Source organism: Plectropomus leopardus, chromosome 12 (genome assembly GCF_026936395.1).
Source record: "Plectropomus leopardus strain MGB_pleo_1.0 chromosome 12, ASM2693639v1, whole genome shotgun sequence".
In the NCBI taxonomy this organism is placed as follows: domain Eukaryota; kingdom Metazoa; phylum Chordata; class Actinopteri; order Perciformes; family Serranidae; genus Plectropomus; species Plectropomus leopardus.
Genome location: NC_142187.1, coordinates 22738656 through 22757757, shown reverse-complemented (window position 1 = coordinate 22757757; position 19102 = coordinate 22738656). Strand labels below are relative to the sequence as shown.

At 42.7% G+C, this 19102-nt stretch overlaps 1 protein-coding gene across 4 annotated transcripts in view; it reads left to right on the top strand.

Moving 5' to 3' along the window:
• The window catches only part of LOC121951040 (zinc finger protein 521-like), a 106877-nt gene that overhangs the window by 74929 nt on the left and 12846 nt on the right, over positions 1–19102 (top strand). For all 4 annotated transcript variants that reach the window (XM_088085547.1, XM_042497216.2, XM_088085546.1 and 1 more), the window contains 2 exons: positions 9315–9446; positions 16914–17029. In XM_088085547.1, coding sequence (XP_087941673.1) covers positions 9315–9446; positions 16914–17029 — 248 coding nt within the window. The remainder of the gene's footprint in view (positions 1–9314; positions 9447–16913; positions 17030–19102) is intronic.

Genomic DNA, 19102 nt, shown 5'->3' with positions numbered 1-19102 from the left:
TGCGATTTACCTGAAGCTTATAGTGAACATGCGACTGTTTGTTCCCGTGTGTACATCCGTGCGTAGACGTGTGTCTGTGCATGGATATTGCAGCTTGGAGAGAGTGTGCATGTCCACTATATTAGACAGAGCGTGCGAGGGGTGCCTCAGCATGCGCGTACTGCTGTCTGTTCGGAGCTCCCGGCGCCAGCAGGGTGCGCCATTCCAATTTACCCATCAGCCACAGAGGCAGGGGGTAAAAGCGCGGGGCATCGCTGTCGGAGATTTCACATTCGAGGGACGAGATTACCAGTCAGGGGACCCCTGTGTGGAGGTGATGAGGGAGGGAGACTGCAGGGGCACAGTGTGGGGTAGTTAGGACTGTTGGGGGAGCGTTGGGAGGGGGGGCAGCACGACTCAACGCCACCCTGGAATCTGTGGGCTCTCTGTTTTCTGGGGAGCGTAGCTGCCAAGCTGCACATCTGTTTGACACCAGGCGCTGTGGTATGGCAGTCAGGGGCTGTCTGTCCTGATTCACATCTCTTCGCTCTCTAGTTTGTTGTAAGGATCTGGACAACTGCTGAAGCACACTTTAGAGATCCTTGCAGAAAAAACGTGTGTTGTGCCAGTTTTTATAAAAAGAAAACAAAAAGGTGAAGCAAACTTTCATAGCGGCAAATAATTTATCCTGTTTTTTAATTCTACCAACATGCACAGGAACAATTTGTGCATCCTAAAACACTAGGAACATAATCGTGGCATTGTAAAATCATCTTGAATAGTTACCTCTGCTGTCGGCCGTGCTCACTCAGCCTGTGTTTGAGTGCCGGCCAAGTCAGCCATGGCTGCTCCAGAGGCCCCGAAGCCTGTTGGGGAGACGGGACATTCCAAACAGCATAACTCATTCTTTACACCCTCTCTGCTGCCATTAGTTAATTATATGCAGGTGTTTCCCTTTCTCAGGTTTTTTTGTGCTGTAGATCTAATAAAAATGTAACCATAAGTACATAAAGCCAGATAGACGGAGAAAAGGAAGGGGGAAACAGTGTGGAGGAAGTAGCTGAATGTGCTGTGTGAAGCAAATTATTGCCCCCATGTAGATTCATCAGTTCTCCCTGCTGGATTAAGGAAGGGCCTTTCTAATGAAGTTCGCCCCGTCAAAATGAAGGGACTAATTCTGATTTAGCTGAGGTAATGAACTTCCCCTCTCCTAGTGAGAGCAGCACCATGGGGCGAGGAGAGAGGGGTGGTTGTGTAGGGGGGGGTGGGGGCAAAGGAGAGTGGCAGCACGAGAGAGAGAGAGAGGGAGCAAGGCAAGACGAAGACGAGACAGGAGAGAGACATGGAGCGAGGACAGATAGATAGAAGGGAGAGGGGAAGCTAGGTGGAGAATGAGAAAAAAATTATGCAAAACGCCTGTCTCGTATTTGCTGAGATGTATTAAATTTCCAGCGCGGGTGCCTGTGTTATATAAAATTATGCTAATGTGTCGTGGCCCGCTGCGAATGGCGGCTTGCTGGTCCTGAGCATGCGTGGCTGGCCGCTACACGGAGCGCACTCAGTGGGACTCAGCTTTTCTATTAAGGAAAACCTCTAGACACCTGATGATGAATTCTCTCTCACCAAATGTTCCCCCTTTTTTGTGTCGAAAATATGAGCGCTTTTCTAAATGACTTTGGAGAGCCCGGCGTGGCACTCGGCGGCCTGCGTCGAGCAGGGGGGGAGGGGGGATGGGGGGGGTCCCTCTGCAGCAGGCTAAGGGAGTCAATTAAGGCAAGCACTGATAATTATAAGCCGGCAGAACGCAGGGGCTGGCTAATTGTACAGTGTTCCATGCCGTGAGCCCAGCCAAGGGGCCTCTCCGCAACGCTCTCTTTCCCTGCTCCTTTGTGTGGACCACAGACCCCATAGAGCCACATACCTCAGCCTGACAATGCCACAGTGAGGCTAGCGAAAAAAGCCGGGCATGTGCCCATAATTAACTTTTTACATTCAGGCCACTCACTCTTTTGAGACCTGAAAGAGATTCTGGTTAGATTCACACTTCACTTCTTCTCTCCTCTTCGCTTGCCAGAAAGTTTTTCTTTGCCCATTTTACTTTTTCTTTGCTTGTTTTTAATTATTTTTTTCTCACTTTGCACAGCAACTTTCATTGAGCACAAGAGTCTTGGAAAGTCAGGGCGTAGTCACTTGACCTTTATTTCCTTCTAACAAGAAAAAAGCCCAGCAGTTTAGAATAGGCATGTATAGAGTAAATTAGAGCATTTCAGCGCAGAATGGTGTTTGTGTGGCTGCAGGGGGTCCGGCGCTCCCATGCAATCCATCTCAGCAGCCTGCACTGTTTGTCCCCAACGGACCTCCATACCTGCCTGCAGCTGCAGCGCCTACACATCATTCGTTAACAAGTATTCGGCTCTCGCCTTTGTTGTTGTGGATTTCTCCCTTCTCTTTTTTTGCTTTTTCTTCTGCCTCTGTGACCTACACACTGTTCATTTGACCGAGTTTTCGCCATTGTGGGTTTCAGCTGTAAGAATAGCTGATAATGCGGTCCAGGCAAAACACAAAATGGCAGAGTATCCTTCAAAGCAGCACCGAGTCCTGCTGAAACACCAGCTTCATCTGGTTTTACCAGCGAGTTTCCCTTTAGCAAGCTCGAGGGTGATATTTTGCATTCAGTGCAGTTGCAAATCTAAAAATACATACATAAATGAAACATTTTGGCTAAGGCTGTCTGAAATTTCATACAGTACATATCTTGACATCTTGTGTCACTTGTGTGTTTTTCTTGCTATTTTACAGCAATTGTAGCGACACTGCATGTTTACTTAGAATAAAAAAAATCTTGTAGAAAGAACAATGCCAACATACAATCTCTAAATGTTATATGAAAGATAAAATGTAATTTCCTCTTTGAAATTACACCACTGTTTGCAGCTATAGCTGAGTCATAAAAGCTTATAAACACTTCATGTAAGCTGTGCATAGAGAAACACAAAGCACAGCATGTTCTTCAAATACCTCTGTGAAGAAAGTGGCGTATGCCTTTATTTTCTCTGAACCTATCATTTATACAGGTTTTCTGGCATAAAGTGATTTAACACCTAATAATAATAATAATGAAGTGTAAAGCTGTGCCTTTTTTTCTCTTACGTATCTAATTTAAATGCTTTGACAATTACTTTTGGCCTTCTTTATTTGCTGCCACAGAGTAAAAAATCTGAGTAACACATGCACAGGGGCTCTTGGCAAATAACTGGAGTGGAAATGTCTGCTCAGTGCGTTTATGTTGGGGAGAAAAAGAAGCGTCCTTATGTTTTTGTCCCCCATGTTTTCGTGAACTCCAAAAGGTGTTCTAGTCTGCTAAACCTTTTGTAACATCCATTCAAGCGTTACGCATGTTTATCTCGACACAAAAACCTGTCAGTTTGGTGTTTTCTACCTCTGGCCCGGTAGCCAGGGGAGCTGTGAGGCGGTTAATGTAGGCGCAGAGTGGCTGATCCTAGCAGGAGCCTAGCCCTGCTCTGATTAGCACCTCCAACGAGCTGCCATGCATCAGAGCTGACATTCTCCCAGAGACGTGTTCCCCCAGAATCCTTTGCTCGTGCTGTGCGAGGGCGTCACCACCACCACTGACATGTCACAGCCAACACCTCACCCCTCCTTCTCCCGCCGGAGGTTGGAAAACAGCATCAGGCATGCACCGAACTTTGGACCCTGACATGAGGGCTTTGGTACCTCGCTATATCTTTCACTTTTCTCTTTGCAGACACAGAACGAGTCTTTTACATGCCCACTTCCCCACAGGCAAACTGGAGTAAAGCCTCCCCTTTCATGCTGCGGTAGTTTTCCAATCTCTTTGATTTTATTAGCTAGCACTCGACCACATTTCCATCACTGTTCGTGTAATACATTAACTCTTTGATAGAATGGGGTGAATTTTCAAGGTGCCATGATTAAATCTTGTACTTTAATTTTGACATTTTGCACTTGATTCACTCTGTCCTTCACAAACTGCAGAGGCAGGAAATAGATATTAGTAATGTTCCCCCCAGGCGCCGGTTCTCCAATCAGCTTTGGTCCAGGGGGAGTCCATCCCTTTGCGCTCCCACCTACCACCTTCCTACCCCCGTCTGCAGCATTCTCCAGGCCTTAATGGGCCTTGTAGTACTTCTGAAATGAGTTTGTTCCTTATGAGCAGTGCTTCCACCTCAAGAGAGCACACCACACGGAGGTGGAGTCAATTTGTATTCACCCATAATTCCCTGGGCCTTAATCACTCTGATTTTCCCCCCATTATCTGTTAATGGATAGTTCCCGCGGAGAGAAGAGAGAAGTAAACCCACCTACTGTTTACAGGCCTGAAGCTGTCTACTCTGCTACCATCCACAATCCCGCAGTGGGTTGTATATACAGCAGTGAGTCCGCTGAAAACCAAATCTTCTTGGTTTATTAACATACAACTCCAACATCAGGCTGAATATTGCAAAACAGATGGTAGAATGGAAAGCAAACTCTTGCTAAAGGTGAAATTCCTCATAAACAAAACTGCTCCGAGCAGGTATTTCAGCCTTAATGGCGACGTTTGGCAGTTTAGAGACACGGTATTGCATGACCTGTACCAACTTTGCTTAGTTCTGTGTCCGGCCTTTCCAAAACAACCTATTCCCGCCCACTAAATATTCTTAATTTGTTCTCCCCACTTGTTTACTCATTACTTTCAGCAAAGAAGTCTCTTGATTGATGTCCTTAATATCATTTGTTAGAGTGTGCCGCTTTGGCGACACAAGCAGCATGGGTCCCTCTAAGAGTGAGCTTCAGAGAACCGTTCACTATGCCCCAGAGAGGAGTGTAAATCTAAGTATCAGATTTTTCTCTTCCAAAGCCAAATGCTAAAAGTGATCCCGAATTCCCCTCCAATTCAAACTGCTCCTCAGCAGAATCATTTAAATAGAGTAAGGGGCAGTGGTGGTGGTGGGGGGAGTAGTGATGTTGGAATGGAATAAGCTGAGGGAGAGTTTTTAATTAAGCACTGCCCTGCGTTATACTTAACTACACACTATCATCAGAAAGTTAGACTGTCTTTAGTTACTTTTAGTCTTTTACTCACTGATGGCTGCGCATTTACACTAAAGATGTCTCTATCAAATTCACGAACATCTTTACTGTTGCCTTAAACGTACAGAATTCAATATGCCGCAGCTGCTTGGGTGTTACATAAAGAGTTCACTAAACTATGCAAGCCAGACCTGCAAGCCCCAGTGTCCCAAACAACCTTCAACAGCACATGAACTTCAGCCCGGATAAAAAAGTAAACAGCGCAGAGAAATAAAGACCATTCTTTTTGAGAGTAGTTTTTTCCTCTCTCCCTCTCCCTCTCCTGTCCTCCACATGGGAGAGATATTAGGCGTTTGTGTTTTAAGGAGCTGTGAAATACATAAACCATGAGCCACAGGAACGCGAGGCCCTGTGGATATGCAGATGGGCTTACTTTGCTGGTGTCAGGGATGCTTAGAGGGAGCAGGCACAGGAGCAGTTCTCATCTAAAGGATTTTCTTAGGAGTGCAGAGGGACAGGGTGGTGGCAGCGGAGAACACTCGGGAGACTCGGAAACAGAGAGTCGGAGGAGGGAGAGAGACAGAGACGAGGATAGAGAGAGAGGGCTGACAGTCCCCCGTGGCCCTGTAACTATATCCAGAGTCTGCTCTGTGCAGAGCGAGGGGTGGGGGCCCACGCAGGGCCATGCTGATTGGGCAGCCCTGGAGAAGGGCTAAGGGAGCGACAGGAAGTGACCTCAGCGCAATGAGGCAGCTATAGGGGCGATCGAGCTGACTTCCTCCCTTGGCTCTCACTAAGAAACAGGCTGCCAGCTTGATTCAACCCCTGTAACACTGCTGAACACAAACCCAGCCCTACACAGGCTGCATTTCAGGGGCTGACAGAGCACGATTTACTCATAACAGACTCACAGTAAAACATCAAGTGCTCTCTCAACCTCTTGTCTCTTTCCATCTGTCTGTATCTACGTAGCACTCTTTCAGTCTAGCCATCTTATATTATATATATTCCAAATCAACATTTTTATATGGTCAGCAAATCCCATTAAAACACCAACACAGAATTAACCCTTTAAAAACAGACTGCTAGGAGACAGGGTGATTGTTGTTTGCATTTCCCTGTTTATTGGTCTCAAATTAAAACCATAACAGTTAGAGCATTTATTCTTTTTGCAGCAGAAAGCTAAGGCTTCTGTCTTCGTCATTATCATGTCATGACCTTACCTTGCCTTACATGTCATGCAAACATAGTATTTTGCAGTAGTTATGCTGATGTTACCATGTAATAGCTGCAGGAGATTGCTGTTTGCATATGTATATATATAGATCTAAAATAAGAACTATAATAGATAGAGCATTAAGCAGAAAGCTCAGTACCTGTCATGACGTCATTGTGCTACTTTTCGTGCAGTGCAAAGCCACGTGAAAACGTGCTGTGGTGCCTAAGGAATGTGTGATGAATCTGTTATAACGTTATTGCAATTTGCACCGAAAAATTAGCATATCTCAAAAATGAAAAATTGTTCATAGTTTGAATAACTTATGGAGTGTCAAGAAAGAGATCTGTTTATGTTGCAACATCTAAAAACCTATCGGATCAAAGTGTTTTGTGTTTTTATTTTGTAAAATGTGATGGAAAAATGTTTTGTGACTATTTTAAATGACACAATTTCAATAATATAACCAGTTATTGTGGTTTATTGACTTCAATATTTTTTTAGCCTTGAGAATTCTTTAGCTTGTTTTGTACAGATTTTAGGGATATTAAGCATTTGAAGGTGCCCTAAAATATGATATCACAATAAGCAAAAATACGAATGTAGGAACTGGAGGACAATTTCTACTGCAGAGTTCAAAGGTTTAAACCTCCTAACAAGTGCTATACTGTAGCTCACTCTGTGCCATAGACCTCCATTGTTGTCCAGAAACTATTAGAACACATCAGTGAGCCACACCTGTGTTCCTACATTATGACGAACATGGGCACTGTAGTTTATTTTGAGTCAGTTCCAAATATCCTGCTTGCACACCAAATGTGTATTAATTCAAGGAAAGTACTTCCCACCAAATGCACAGTTTAACAACTACCAGCTGTTTTAGCGAATTACTGAGTCTTTTTTACAATTTCAACTACATATTTTTGACTTGTTTTTAAAAGTGATCTTCCACAGTCAGGGTTGAGAAGTAGAGATGGACTAACACATTGTCGGTTTTAATCTGTACATGGTATTTATTTACAGAAAGAAAAATATAAAATAATACCAGCCTTGTTCTTCCAATTTGAATCACACTGTAGAAACATCTCCCCATTTTCCCTTGATGCACCTGCTCACAGACACAAACACACACATGCACGCACACAAGGTCAGTCAGGCAGGTGCAGAGTTATCTGCATAATGAAGCAGGCCAGGTCTCTGAAGGGACAGCGTTGTGCACTAGGGTCAAATGAGGGCTGCACATATGGCAGAAGAACAGATCTATGAACCCTGCAGCAAGCTTGACCTTAGTGTACACCCTCACACAGACAAGCAAACTGAATGGTGATCAAAGGGGGCAGTGATCCTCTTGCACGGCTGCGTGGATGCACTTGTGCCACCCTCCCTCCCCCCTCTTTTGCTGATGCCTGCTGGTACACTCAGACGCACATTTAGGCTACAGAATATCTCATCTGTCAAATGCATGATTGCAGAACGCATCAGCTTAGTCCCTTTGATCGGCCTTTACCTTTTGCTGAGGGAAAGTGCACTCTGTAAGCTTGTGCTGATGCACATTTGCTGTAGCCTATGGTTTGTTTTAACATTATAGACACCACCACCTTATGCAATATGCAATGCCATATGTTTATGTTATTGAGAAAAGTTGTAAAAGGACATGTGGTAATATGTTACAGTAAAAAGTTCAATATGTATACTTTGTTTCTTTTGGCACTGCAGGAGATGTTTCCATTCCCCCCCTCTCTTCCTGGAAATATCAGGGGTCATTGGGTTGCAGTTGTCACTATTAGTCAGAATCAATCGGTGCAGAAACTGAGATATTACCTTTATTATGTGGCCCCGTATCAGGTGAGCTTTCAGTTTAAAAAAAAAAAAAAGACAACAAAACACAGTAAAATGGAAAGCTGATGGATAACAATGGTTGTGAACTAATTCACAAAGCAGGAGTGTATTGCCCATTGCAAGCTACTATTTTATTGAATAGCACTGTTTTTGCCATATTTGCCTAAAGCCTCATCCATTAACCCTCTACTTAGATCCTCCAGGGCTCGAGCTGGGCACAGCTGGTCAGGTGGATTGTGTATTCATGCTTCTGGTACCCAGGGCCCATGCGGTGGGCACTGGGCTGTAGAGACCTGGGGATAAACCCTAGATGAGTCCCTGGTGTACTCCCCGCAGTAGCTGGCCTAATGTCAGGGTTGGCAGGAGTTTGATAGAGCACTATTCTGGCCCCATGGCAGAGTGTATAGGCCTTTTATTGACGCACTGGAGATGGGCAGTTCTCTGGAAGCCTGAGTCAGCAGATTGGTGTGCTGCAAATGAGTGTGCAGGTTCACAGTCTGAACGACATTTTTTTAAGCTATCAGCGGCCTCGGCTGAGGTGGTGTAATGTTTAGATGGACGTGGAGGGAATTCTAATACCAAGCAGATAAAGTAGGAATCTGTTGTGCCCTTCAAATAACATGCCGTATCACTGTATTAAAAATGTTGACATGTGAGCGTGTTGTTTTGGCAGCCTTGACAGTCAGTGAACATACACTGAAGAAGTGATAAGATTATTTGAAGACATAAAATGAAGGTTTCAGAAACAATTTTTGAATATTCTTTTGTCCTTGCAGTAGAAGTAATAACACTCTGCACATCTGAAATGAGACTATTTAACTATTTTTTCTTTATGTTTGTTTTTTATTCACCTTTCAGAGCACAACTGTTTACGTCATTCCTTCGAAATCAGTTTTAATTTGCTAAAAATAAATGATTTTTGCATGCAAGTTAATCAAAAAGATGACGCTCGCCATGTTTAAAGTGCAAGGCCTCGTCTGAGCGATTAGAGCCCCGACTGGTCATCTAATTTATGCCTGATGGGAGCAGATCACACTTTATATTATTTCCTGTCTTATAAAAATCACAGGAGGGGTCATTGCCACAAATTTGTTGAATTCAAATTTCATGTGAAAGAAGAAAAGAAATGAAAAAACAAGGCAGAGTGAGACCTCTGCCATTCATGCTCTGCTTATTTTCCTCCTTATGATTTCCTGTGTTTTTTGTTGTTGTTTGTTCTCTGCAGAGGAAGGATTGAACCATGAATGCAAGCTCTGTAGTCAGTCATTCGACTCACCGGCGAAGCTTCAATGCCACCTGATTGAGCACAGCTTTGAGGGCATGGGAGGAACCTTCAAGTGTCCGGTCTGCTTTACAGGTATGTGCATCTGTTTGTGTGCATGAGTGTGTCTCTGTGTGTGTGTGTGTGTGTGTGTGTGTGTGTGTGTGTGTATATATATCATGGATTTGCAATCCAGTGGATTGAAAGAGAGATTAAAAGGGTAGAGTTCATTTTGGAGACATTTACATTCTCAATATGCAAAGATTTGCACTTTGGTGTTGCAATTTTTTTTAAGGTGAAAAGGCAAATAGGTTGTAAATGAGTTGGGAAAGGTCATGCAAGCACACTGTAAAACCTGACAAGTTGATTTTACTTATAAAAAAAATAGAAAAATGATTGCCTTGAAAAATGTAATAAATATAACTATTAAGTATATCCTATTAAGTACAGAAATTAGTATTAATGATTACTATTCTCTTTTTTCAAGGCAATCACTTTCCAAGATCATTTAAAGTAAGTTTAACTTGTCAGATTTTACAATGCAGGATGGCTAAAGCTGAGAACAGTTTGCTGCTTGTGGCTTTTTATTTCGTCGAATTGCCTCCAAATCAAGGCCAGAGAAGTGTCACGAGGTGAGAGGGGGAAAAAAGAAAGAGCACAGGGGGGAAGACAGTGTGAGCAGAGGGGAGATGGGGGGTGTAGTAGTGGGGAAAGAAAAGGAGATGTGCTAATTGTGGATGGCAGTGGTGCTGATAGCTGTAATGATCTCATCTGTCTCTGTGCGTGGAGGTGGAAGGACCGGACTCCTCCTGAGAGGATAGCGCCCTCCTTCAGTGTCAACAGGGTTAACTATCTCTATAATGAAATCTGCAAAGTCGTTAACTTCAGCTCTTCACTCTTTCTCCCTTCTCAGCTCTTTACTCTTCCTCGCACTTTTTGGGTCCTCAGCTCATTTCCCTCTTTTGCGCTTCCTGCACCCACCTCCTCCTCCTCATCCACCCATCACCCCCAAAAACTCATTTATCTCTCCTCCACTTGTTACACCAATTAACATCATTAGCTCACATTTTGCTCAAATATCTTTTTGTTCACATTTCTTACCTCTTCATCCACCTCAGCTCCTTATTCATTTTCCTCATCTCTCTTTCTGTCCCCCCCTCCACCCCGCTCTACTTCTCTCATTGCTGTTTTGGCCTTATCTCTCTTTTAGCAGAAGCCTATTGATATATCCACACCCCGAGCCCCCCTCCACCACTCACAGGGGTCTGGGCATTTAATATACAGAGCATGCCTCCTTCATCTGAGCCTTCATTTTCCACCGCCGGCTTTGACAGACAGGTCCCCCCTCTCCCTCCGCGTCCATATCGATCACGGCGCATGAGAGAGAGGGATGCTGGGAGGGAGAAGGGAGGAGGGGGAGACAGAGTAGACCCTCAGGACAGTGGTCGCAGAGCAGACAGACAGATGGGCGAAGGCCTATGGTGGTTGGGAAGGCAGGCTGCGGAGAGTATGTATGGACTGAAAGGCCTCCCTCTGTTGGGGATGCAGGGGACAGTCACACTGAAGTCACTCAGAGGAGAAGGAAGAACTGAGAGTTTAGCTGACAGCTGTCCTTGAATATATTTCTTCAAGTTGAGACTGGCATAAAGTCGGGAAAAGACATTACTTTTGCACCCTAACTGACAATTTATTGATAGATAAATATGTATAGCATTAGCAGGCTTAGTTTTCTTTATGTTTCAAATTTTACTTTTCAGATATATACAGTCATGGAGGAAGTATTAGGGTCTTTTATTAAAGTTAAAGTAGCAATAAAACAATTCTTTAACAATCGTCCTTAATTTTAGAGCCATTTCTCTCCTGGAAATCATATTTACAACATAGAAAATACATGTTTTTGGAATAATGATGACACATGTACAATACAATTTTGCAAAAGCAAATATGTTTTAAAGGAACTGTAAACAAAAATGATACTGATACGCTTCAGAAAAATGGTCACTGACTCAGTATTTCATTCCACACATTCACAGCACTTAGTTATGGTATTTCAGGCTCGGGGTAAAGGTTTGGGGTTAGAGGTTAGGGGTTAAGGTTTCTTGTCTCAGATAAAAGTTGAAAAAGCCAATGATGACTTTGAGTTCATTGCAGGATGTGTTTATTTTAATCAACTTTATCCAAAACCATGATCTTAAATTAACCCTAACCTCAGTGGTTTTGTTGTGTAAACCTAACCACACATGGAAACTGGCAAAACAGATCAGTAGTATGTAAATAAAATTTCTTAAAGGGTTGGATATTTTTTTCAGTATTAATTATTGTTATGATTCTTATGCAGAGATTGATATGTAATATAACACAAACTTTAGCTAAAGTACTTTATGCACCATGTTCTACAGTATTTTGTATGTAAATTTATGTGTTACTATTATGCAAAAGAAAATACGTTTGAGGGAAATGTAAACATAGATGATACTAAACTTTGCAGAAAAAATTTCACTGAAACGGTATTTCATTTGTTTTCCAACAACATTTTCCATTTACATGTAATTAACTTCTTATGGTTATGTTTAGTGAACCCACAGCACAGCCCATTATATGGTTAGAGGCTGGGGTTTCTGGTCTTAGATGTTGAAAAAGTCAACAGTGACTTGTAGTACACAGCAGGACGTGTTTATTTGAGACACACATTTATCCAAAACCATGATCTTTAATTAACCTTAACCTCAGTGGTTTTGTTGCGTAAACCTAACCACACATGGGGACTGGCAGAACAGATTAGTAGTATATAAACAGAATTTCTAGGAGATTGGGGTTGACACTGTAAGCATTGTAATGCAGTACTTTTAAGTTTTAGCTTGTTTAAAGGACTTTATGCATTATATTGTGTTTTGTACAGCCTGTTTGTTTGCCTTCTCAAAAAATCTGCTAACACCAGCTAACATCTGGTTTTTAATGTAATGGGAAAAGTTAGAATGGGCACCCCGCTCAAATGACTCTGCACTAGTCATGAATATTCATCAGCTCCAGCTCTGATTGGCACTGATGGAAACAAAACATCCAGGTGAGCATGCAGTTTGTAGCCCCTTTACTGGTGAGTTGCCAAGACGCACCATCACAAAATACTGTCTCCAGTCAATTCTGTCCGCACCAAGTTTGCAAAAAAAAAAAAAAACAAGTGAGAGAGATATAAAACATAATAACTACCATACAGTTTTCACTGGCCTCCATGCTGCTTTTTACTGTTTATTAACCTGTTTTCTGGCCTGTCCGTGATGTTGAACATGACACACCAAAACAAAACACACACACACACACACACACACACACACACACAGAGTTAAAACTTGTCTTGTGCGGATAGCAATGAGAATGAACCACAGAGGACATATTGAACGTGTACAATTTTGTACATGTTTAATCTTAACATTTAAAGTAACTAACAGTAGAGGAGAAAATAGTACAATATTTTTCTCTGAAATACAGCAGAGTAGCAAGAATTATACAAGTACAAGTACTTTGAAATTGTGACTTCTGCTGTAATAGTTGCTTTCCATCACTGGTCATAAAGCAGCCTACTTAATGAGGTTCTGAATTCAAGTCAAGTCAGTTTTATTTATAGAGCCCATTATCACAAAACAAGGTTTGCCTCAGAGGGCTTTACAGTGTACGACATCCCTCTGCCCTTAGACCCTCACATCACCCAAGGAAAAAATCCCCAAAAAGAACCCCTGTAACGGGGAAAAAAAAGAGGAAGAAACCTCAGGAAGAGCGGTAGATTCATGTTTTGTTTCAGCCAGTTTTGTTAAGTCATTGTGGATGAGATGCAGTTGATGAGTCATTGCATTCACGATTTCAAAAACTTTATTTACAGCTCAAAAGGATTACTATTACAGACATAATGAGTCTGAACATAAAAGCAAAACTTTGATCAAACTAGGTGGTACCACTAATAGTGGCTGCGTCACTGAGCTCACTCGATTTACAAGGTTACGCTTTGTTTAAAAGATCATCCCCACTTGATGCCCATGTGTTAGTTTGATCCACCCCCCCGTGACCTAAAAACTCAGTGGGAGGCAGGGAGTGATTGACAATCTTTGACATACCTGATTATCCTCAACCCACACCGAAGGGAATGGAGTGAGGACAAACCACACCACAAAATAGACCGGAGGAAAGAATGGTGAAAAGTAAGTCGTACAGACGGTACATGAGGGGAGACAAAATAGAGGAGAAAAGGAGACAAAACTTGGAGGAAGCTGAGAAGGTTGCAACTGGCAAGTTTGGATATGAGATGAAAGGGGGGAAGAGAAGGAGGAAAAGAGAACTGTGTAGGGGAGGGAGGGTAAATGGAGAGAGGTCCATAAGCCCCTGGATGATGAGAGAGAGGCTGACTCTCCCAGGACAGATTTGACAGGTTTCAGAAGTGGGGGAGCCTGCAGCTAGAAGTGTCTGCCTGCACCCTTAGGAGCAGTAGTGAGGGCTGGTGTGGAAATTGTGATTGGGAATATGTGCTTAAGACAAACAAAACAGAAGAAAGTGTGCCTGATGAAAGTCGTACGTGTGTGTACGTGCGCGTGTGTGCGCTTTTTCTTTTTACTTATGTCACAGCGTGAAGTACAAACTTGAAAAACTACAGGATGCAAATCCGCAAGAGTCTGACAAATACAGTAGTTTAATTGGCTTTTTGTTTAGTTGCTGCCCACGTTCTGGTGGTGCGTGATGTGAGAATTATGACATCTTACATCGTGAAAAACAACGACACAGGCTTAGCTTCAACTCGAAAAAATTAGTAGTTATCAGCTTATAGCTCCAAATCAACTTACGCAGCCGACTTGTTTGTGTTGCCTCAGAACACTTGGATCAGCCTCTGCATTGTGAACTCTTGGATTAAGCAGAAACGAACACATGTAGGCTAGACGAATAAATAAATGAAAAGGAGAAAGGGGGAAAAAAGGATAAACTTTTTTTCCCTCCCTGCACAAACAGCTTAGTATTGGTGCAGTGCAGCCTGCAGAGAGCACCACCCTGCCAAAATAAAGATGAGCTGGGGCCTGTAGTAAAGGAGACGTCTGCCATGGGCGGCCCCTGAGATCTAATCAGAGGGCTTAATATCCCCCACAGCGAGGAGACCTTGGCCCCTCAGCCCCCTCAGCCCTGACACCCCTGACGCCCAACCCGGCTCAGCGCTCTGTTCAGCTCCGCTCTGCTCTGGCTCCACGGCCAACAAACTCCACAAAGTTCTGTCTCTCTCTCTCTCTCTCTCTCTCTCTCTCTCTTCCTCCCTCCCTCCCTTATTCTCTCTCATTCTCAGCAGGGAGAGACACAATGGCCAGCCACTGATCCTGTTTGGATGTGGTTTTGGATTATTTCTTTCCCGTTTCTCTATGTCCTCATTTTAACCCTCTAGGAAGACATGCCTCTGTTCCTCCTCTAAATGGCATATCTCATATGTGCCAAATACCAATACAATGTCCCCTCATTTCAGCTTATTTCATGTTCCATGCTAATTTGATGATGAGGACAAAGAAAGCATCTAAATTTCACCGCTAATTAAATGGCTACCACTGTTTATATTGGCAAACACTGTGTTTCCCAATCATCTTTACCAATCGTAAATATAACCCAAGCCTGTAAAAATGTCAAAACTCAACTATATGAATTAGCTAAAAAGTTGTTGAGATTCCATTTACATCTTTGCCCTAAATGTCCAAAGTCCATTTAGTATTTATTGTGCTTGCAGGAGACTTGTAAGTGCCATTAGTGCATTTTAGGCTCTGGCACTTTAAATCAGCTGTCATTATCCTCTTGCATATGAATGAATGCAGAGCTATAAACTGATAAATGCATAGCTGATTAAATGTGTCTCTTACTGGAATCAGATCAGATCTGCATGTAAACAGCGAGCATCAGCTAACTTGACATCTCAGTTGTGTTTGGCCCTATTTTACAGTATTTGAAGGCCCCCCAAGTCTTGAATCCATTTTTATTTTTGCTGTATTGACTTTTTCCTCCGCTAGCCAAAGACATAATGAAGGCTTCCTGCAGCTGCTGTGACCTGCTTCTGTACAGTATATGCAGACAAAACACAGCTAAAGGAAAAAGGCTATTGTTTATCAGCGCTTTTTGTCTTTCAGAGCATGTGTTCCCCACAAAGAAAATTGTCATCGTTTTTGGAGCACAAAACGTGCGCGATCGCCGAGGCCTTAACCTTGAGCGGCAGCGTTTTGTAACAGACTGTAAAACCGGCCATCTATCTGCAATTATGTTTGTCTTCATATTGTTGTGGTCATTAGTTTCAGAAATGGACCATGGAGTTGTTGTTTGTTCATTAGCGGAGGTTTGTTCATTTCTGGTTAACATGCTGCCATGTTCCAGAGACAGCTGTCACCCAGGCATTAGCAGTCTGAAAGCATCGCCACAGTGTGTCTGCTTTGAATCCAAACTTTTATTTCCCAGGTCAGGAGTGTGACATTCAATGAAGCCGAGTGCGTCTCAAGTGTACGCAGCTCAATAATTAATAACCGCTCTCCCAGGTGAGCTCAAATTGGGACACGTTAATGTTGCAGAGTCCCGCCACGGGGCTGCAGCGACCCCAAAGCCATCTCCGACAGACACCTCACCTTTTGTGGCTTTTTTTTCCCTCCCCTCCCTCTCCTTGTGGCCCCACGGTGCATGCATTAGAAGAAAAGTTATTTTGAGCTGTAAGAAATTCAAATGAAGGCCCCACATGCTAACTTTTCCAGAGCATCCAGACCTTTGAGATTAGACAGCCATCCTTAAAGCACAAGGGTCTGGGATAACAAACGGCATGTTTGAAGTGCTCCTTGGAGAATGCAGACACATGCACACACATAGACACACACATGCAAGACACTCAAGACACACACAACTGCCTCCCCCTTAGCTTTTCACCGTGGACTATGGCTTAATTAAAGCACAAATGTATGGTATATGTTTTAAGTGCCAGCGAGTTGTGTGTTTATATGATGGCGAGTGGTGTCTAAGTCTGCATGAATAAGTAGTGCAACACCATGAATATTTATATTGTCAATATAATTAGCGATGTAGACTAATGGAGGCCATGTTTTGCACTTGAAGCCATGCCAATTTTTTGTGGTTGTTTATTTTCTGGCTTGTTGTCCCCACAGTAGTGCTAAATAAAGAGCATCATTATTCCCAAAACATTATGCATTCGCTAGTGCCATGAATATGACCACTCTAGCTTCACTGTTAACATCTAAATTGTTCATTGTTTTTTTTTTCAATTATATAGCTCATAACAATGTTTTTTTGCTGTTGTTGACAGTGCATTCATTTGTTTGTAATTAAGTAATTTTCCTTGCCATTTGACATCGTCTTTCTTCAATTTTTATTCTGGCAGATGCAATTATGATGTTGCCTTTGTTCCCTTAATGCATGCAACAAGGCTCTACTCTAATTTAGCAGAGTTAACGATAAGAAGCAAAAGAGTTGTGGCATCTTACAGTGACAATTCATATGTGCAGCACTTGAAAAATCTTTTCCTCTCTTCTCTTTTTTCCTCTCCCTGTCTATGAGCAGTATTCGTCCAGGCCAATAAGCTCCAGCAGCACATCTTCTCCGCACACGGCCAGGAGGATAAGATCTACGACTGCTCGCAGTGCCCACAGAAGTTCTTCTTCCAGACAGAGTTACAGGTGAGCCTCGGGGCCGGCGTAGAAAAAAAAAAAAAAAAAGGGCCACCAGCAAAAACTGCGACTGCTAATCACACATGACAGCTTAACAAACATTAAACATCGCTCACCCCACTCCGGCTATCCCCTCCATCCCGGCTGGGATGAGAGACTCAGAAGGAATTATTTCAGTCCGTTTCCAAAACTCATTTGTGATGTGCAGATATGATTTGATTTGCTTATTAGACCAGCAGAGCACTAAAATATCTGGAATTAGAGGATTAGTGGAATGTTCGTTTTTGAAGAGGTAATTACATACAGTGCAGAGGCAAAAACACAGTTGAGTCAATATGCCTGCATCTCCCCTCCTAATCACAGAGGAGGCCTCATGGCTAAATATGAGCTCTGTCCTCTGGGAGACTCGTATCTGCCCTTCAACAAAGTTAGTAGTTGGACTTATGAACTCGCAACGTTAGAGAGATAATCCATTTTCTAGCAATCTTTTTCTCCGGTCCTTGGAGAACCTGAAAAAATGAAACAGACCTTATTATATTATTTCACTGTGGTGGTGTTTTCAAGCAGCTCTGTTTTGTTTGGGGGATTCTCCTCCATACACATGGCACACTTCTCATATCCAGATCTTTTTCTATTACCTTTTGAAACTGAATCATTAAAATATGAGGAGTCTGTAACTACAGTGTTCAGTCCAATCACTGAAATTATTCTTAATTCGCCTTAAAGCGCAGATAGAAACCAAAAGACCACATCTATTTGAAACTTGGATTAGCAGCACCATGTATTAGCGGGTAGCCAGAGGAAGTATCCAGGGCTTGGCCGCCCATTGATCGGCAACGATTTTCATATTGAGATTCAGGTTGTAAACACAGAGGCGTGCGTCTGCCAGGAGGAAGGTGAATGTGATCATTATCTGCTGGTCATTTGAGCACTGCAACCATGAATAAAACAAGTCCTGATCCACCTCCACGCAACTTCACTATGGAGAAGGTTATTTAACAAGCCTCGCGCTCCACCAAACTGCCAACGTGGAGCCTTTTCATTCATGCCAAGGCCTCCTGTTTATCACATTTTCATCTCTCATTGGTACGAGTGTTCTCTATATAGCAGAGGTTGTTGCAGGTACCTGTAAACAATCTCAAATAACCTGGGGATGTTTTCCTACTTTTTTTGTTTGACATTTTTTGGGGAATGAAGTGATCTCCCCCTCCCAGAGGTGTTGTTTCATGCATGATTATATTGTTTTACACTCTGTGTGAAAAGACAAGAGTAGAACATGAAAGACCTATGGCACTTTGTTGTGGAACAGGGGGTTATGAAAGGAGAGCAGGAATGAGCTTTGGGGATAAGACGATCATTACGCTCAACCTGTGCCATGCTCCAAAGGCAGTCCCATGTGAGTGCCTGCTTACACTCTCTCAAACACATATGTAGCTCTTATAGATGCGGGCATGCGCACTGTTTCTTATTACATTCATACAGAAAAATACACAATGTCAGAGTTTATTTACTGTGATTGAAGCTTTCTTAAAGACAAAGTGAGAAAAACACAATCCCCAGTTTTAATCCTTTGTCCCTGTCTTAATTAATAATTTATAACTATATCCCAAACATCTGTCAAAAAATCAGTATAAGAGTATTTTTTACAACAAAGCCCCTGCTTTTTCTCTCTCTGTAAAACCACTGTTTCAAATGTTCAATGACTTATCCCGCACTCTGGAGCGTTCACCAAAGTTCATCCAATCAAATGAGACTTTGGGCAACTAGTGAGCTACACGCTTCATATAAAACCACAATTCACCGTTTGTGGGTTGTAGTAGCTAACAGGGCAATATGGAGAAAGATAGGAAGAGATGTGTGATTGGATACAAGCAAAGTCATGTTTTGCAAGTCAAAAGTAGGTCTCCTAAAAAGTCTTAGACCCACAAGTTCTGGGTCAAGTTCCAGGTGCTAAATCTTGAGTTTCACATCCTAAACAAGACATAATGCAATGTAATGCCAATTTAACAACATAATAATAATATATTAAATTAACAAAAATCATAAATTCTTTTTCAAATTTTTATTTATTCATTTAACACC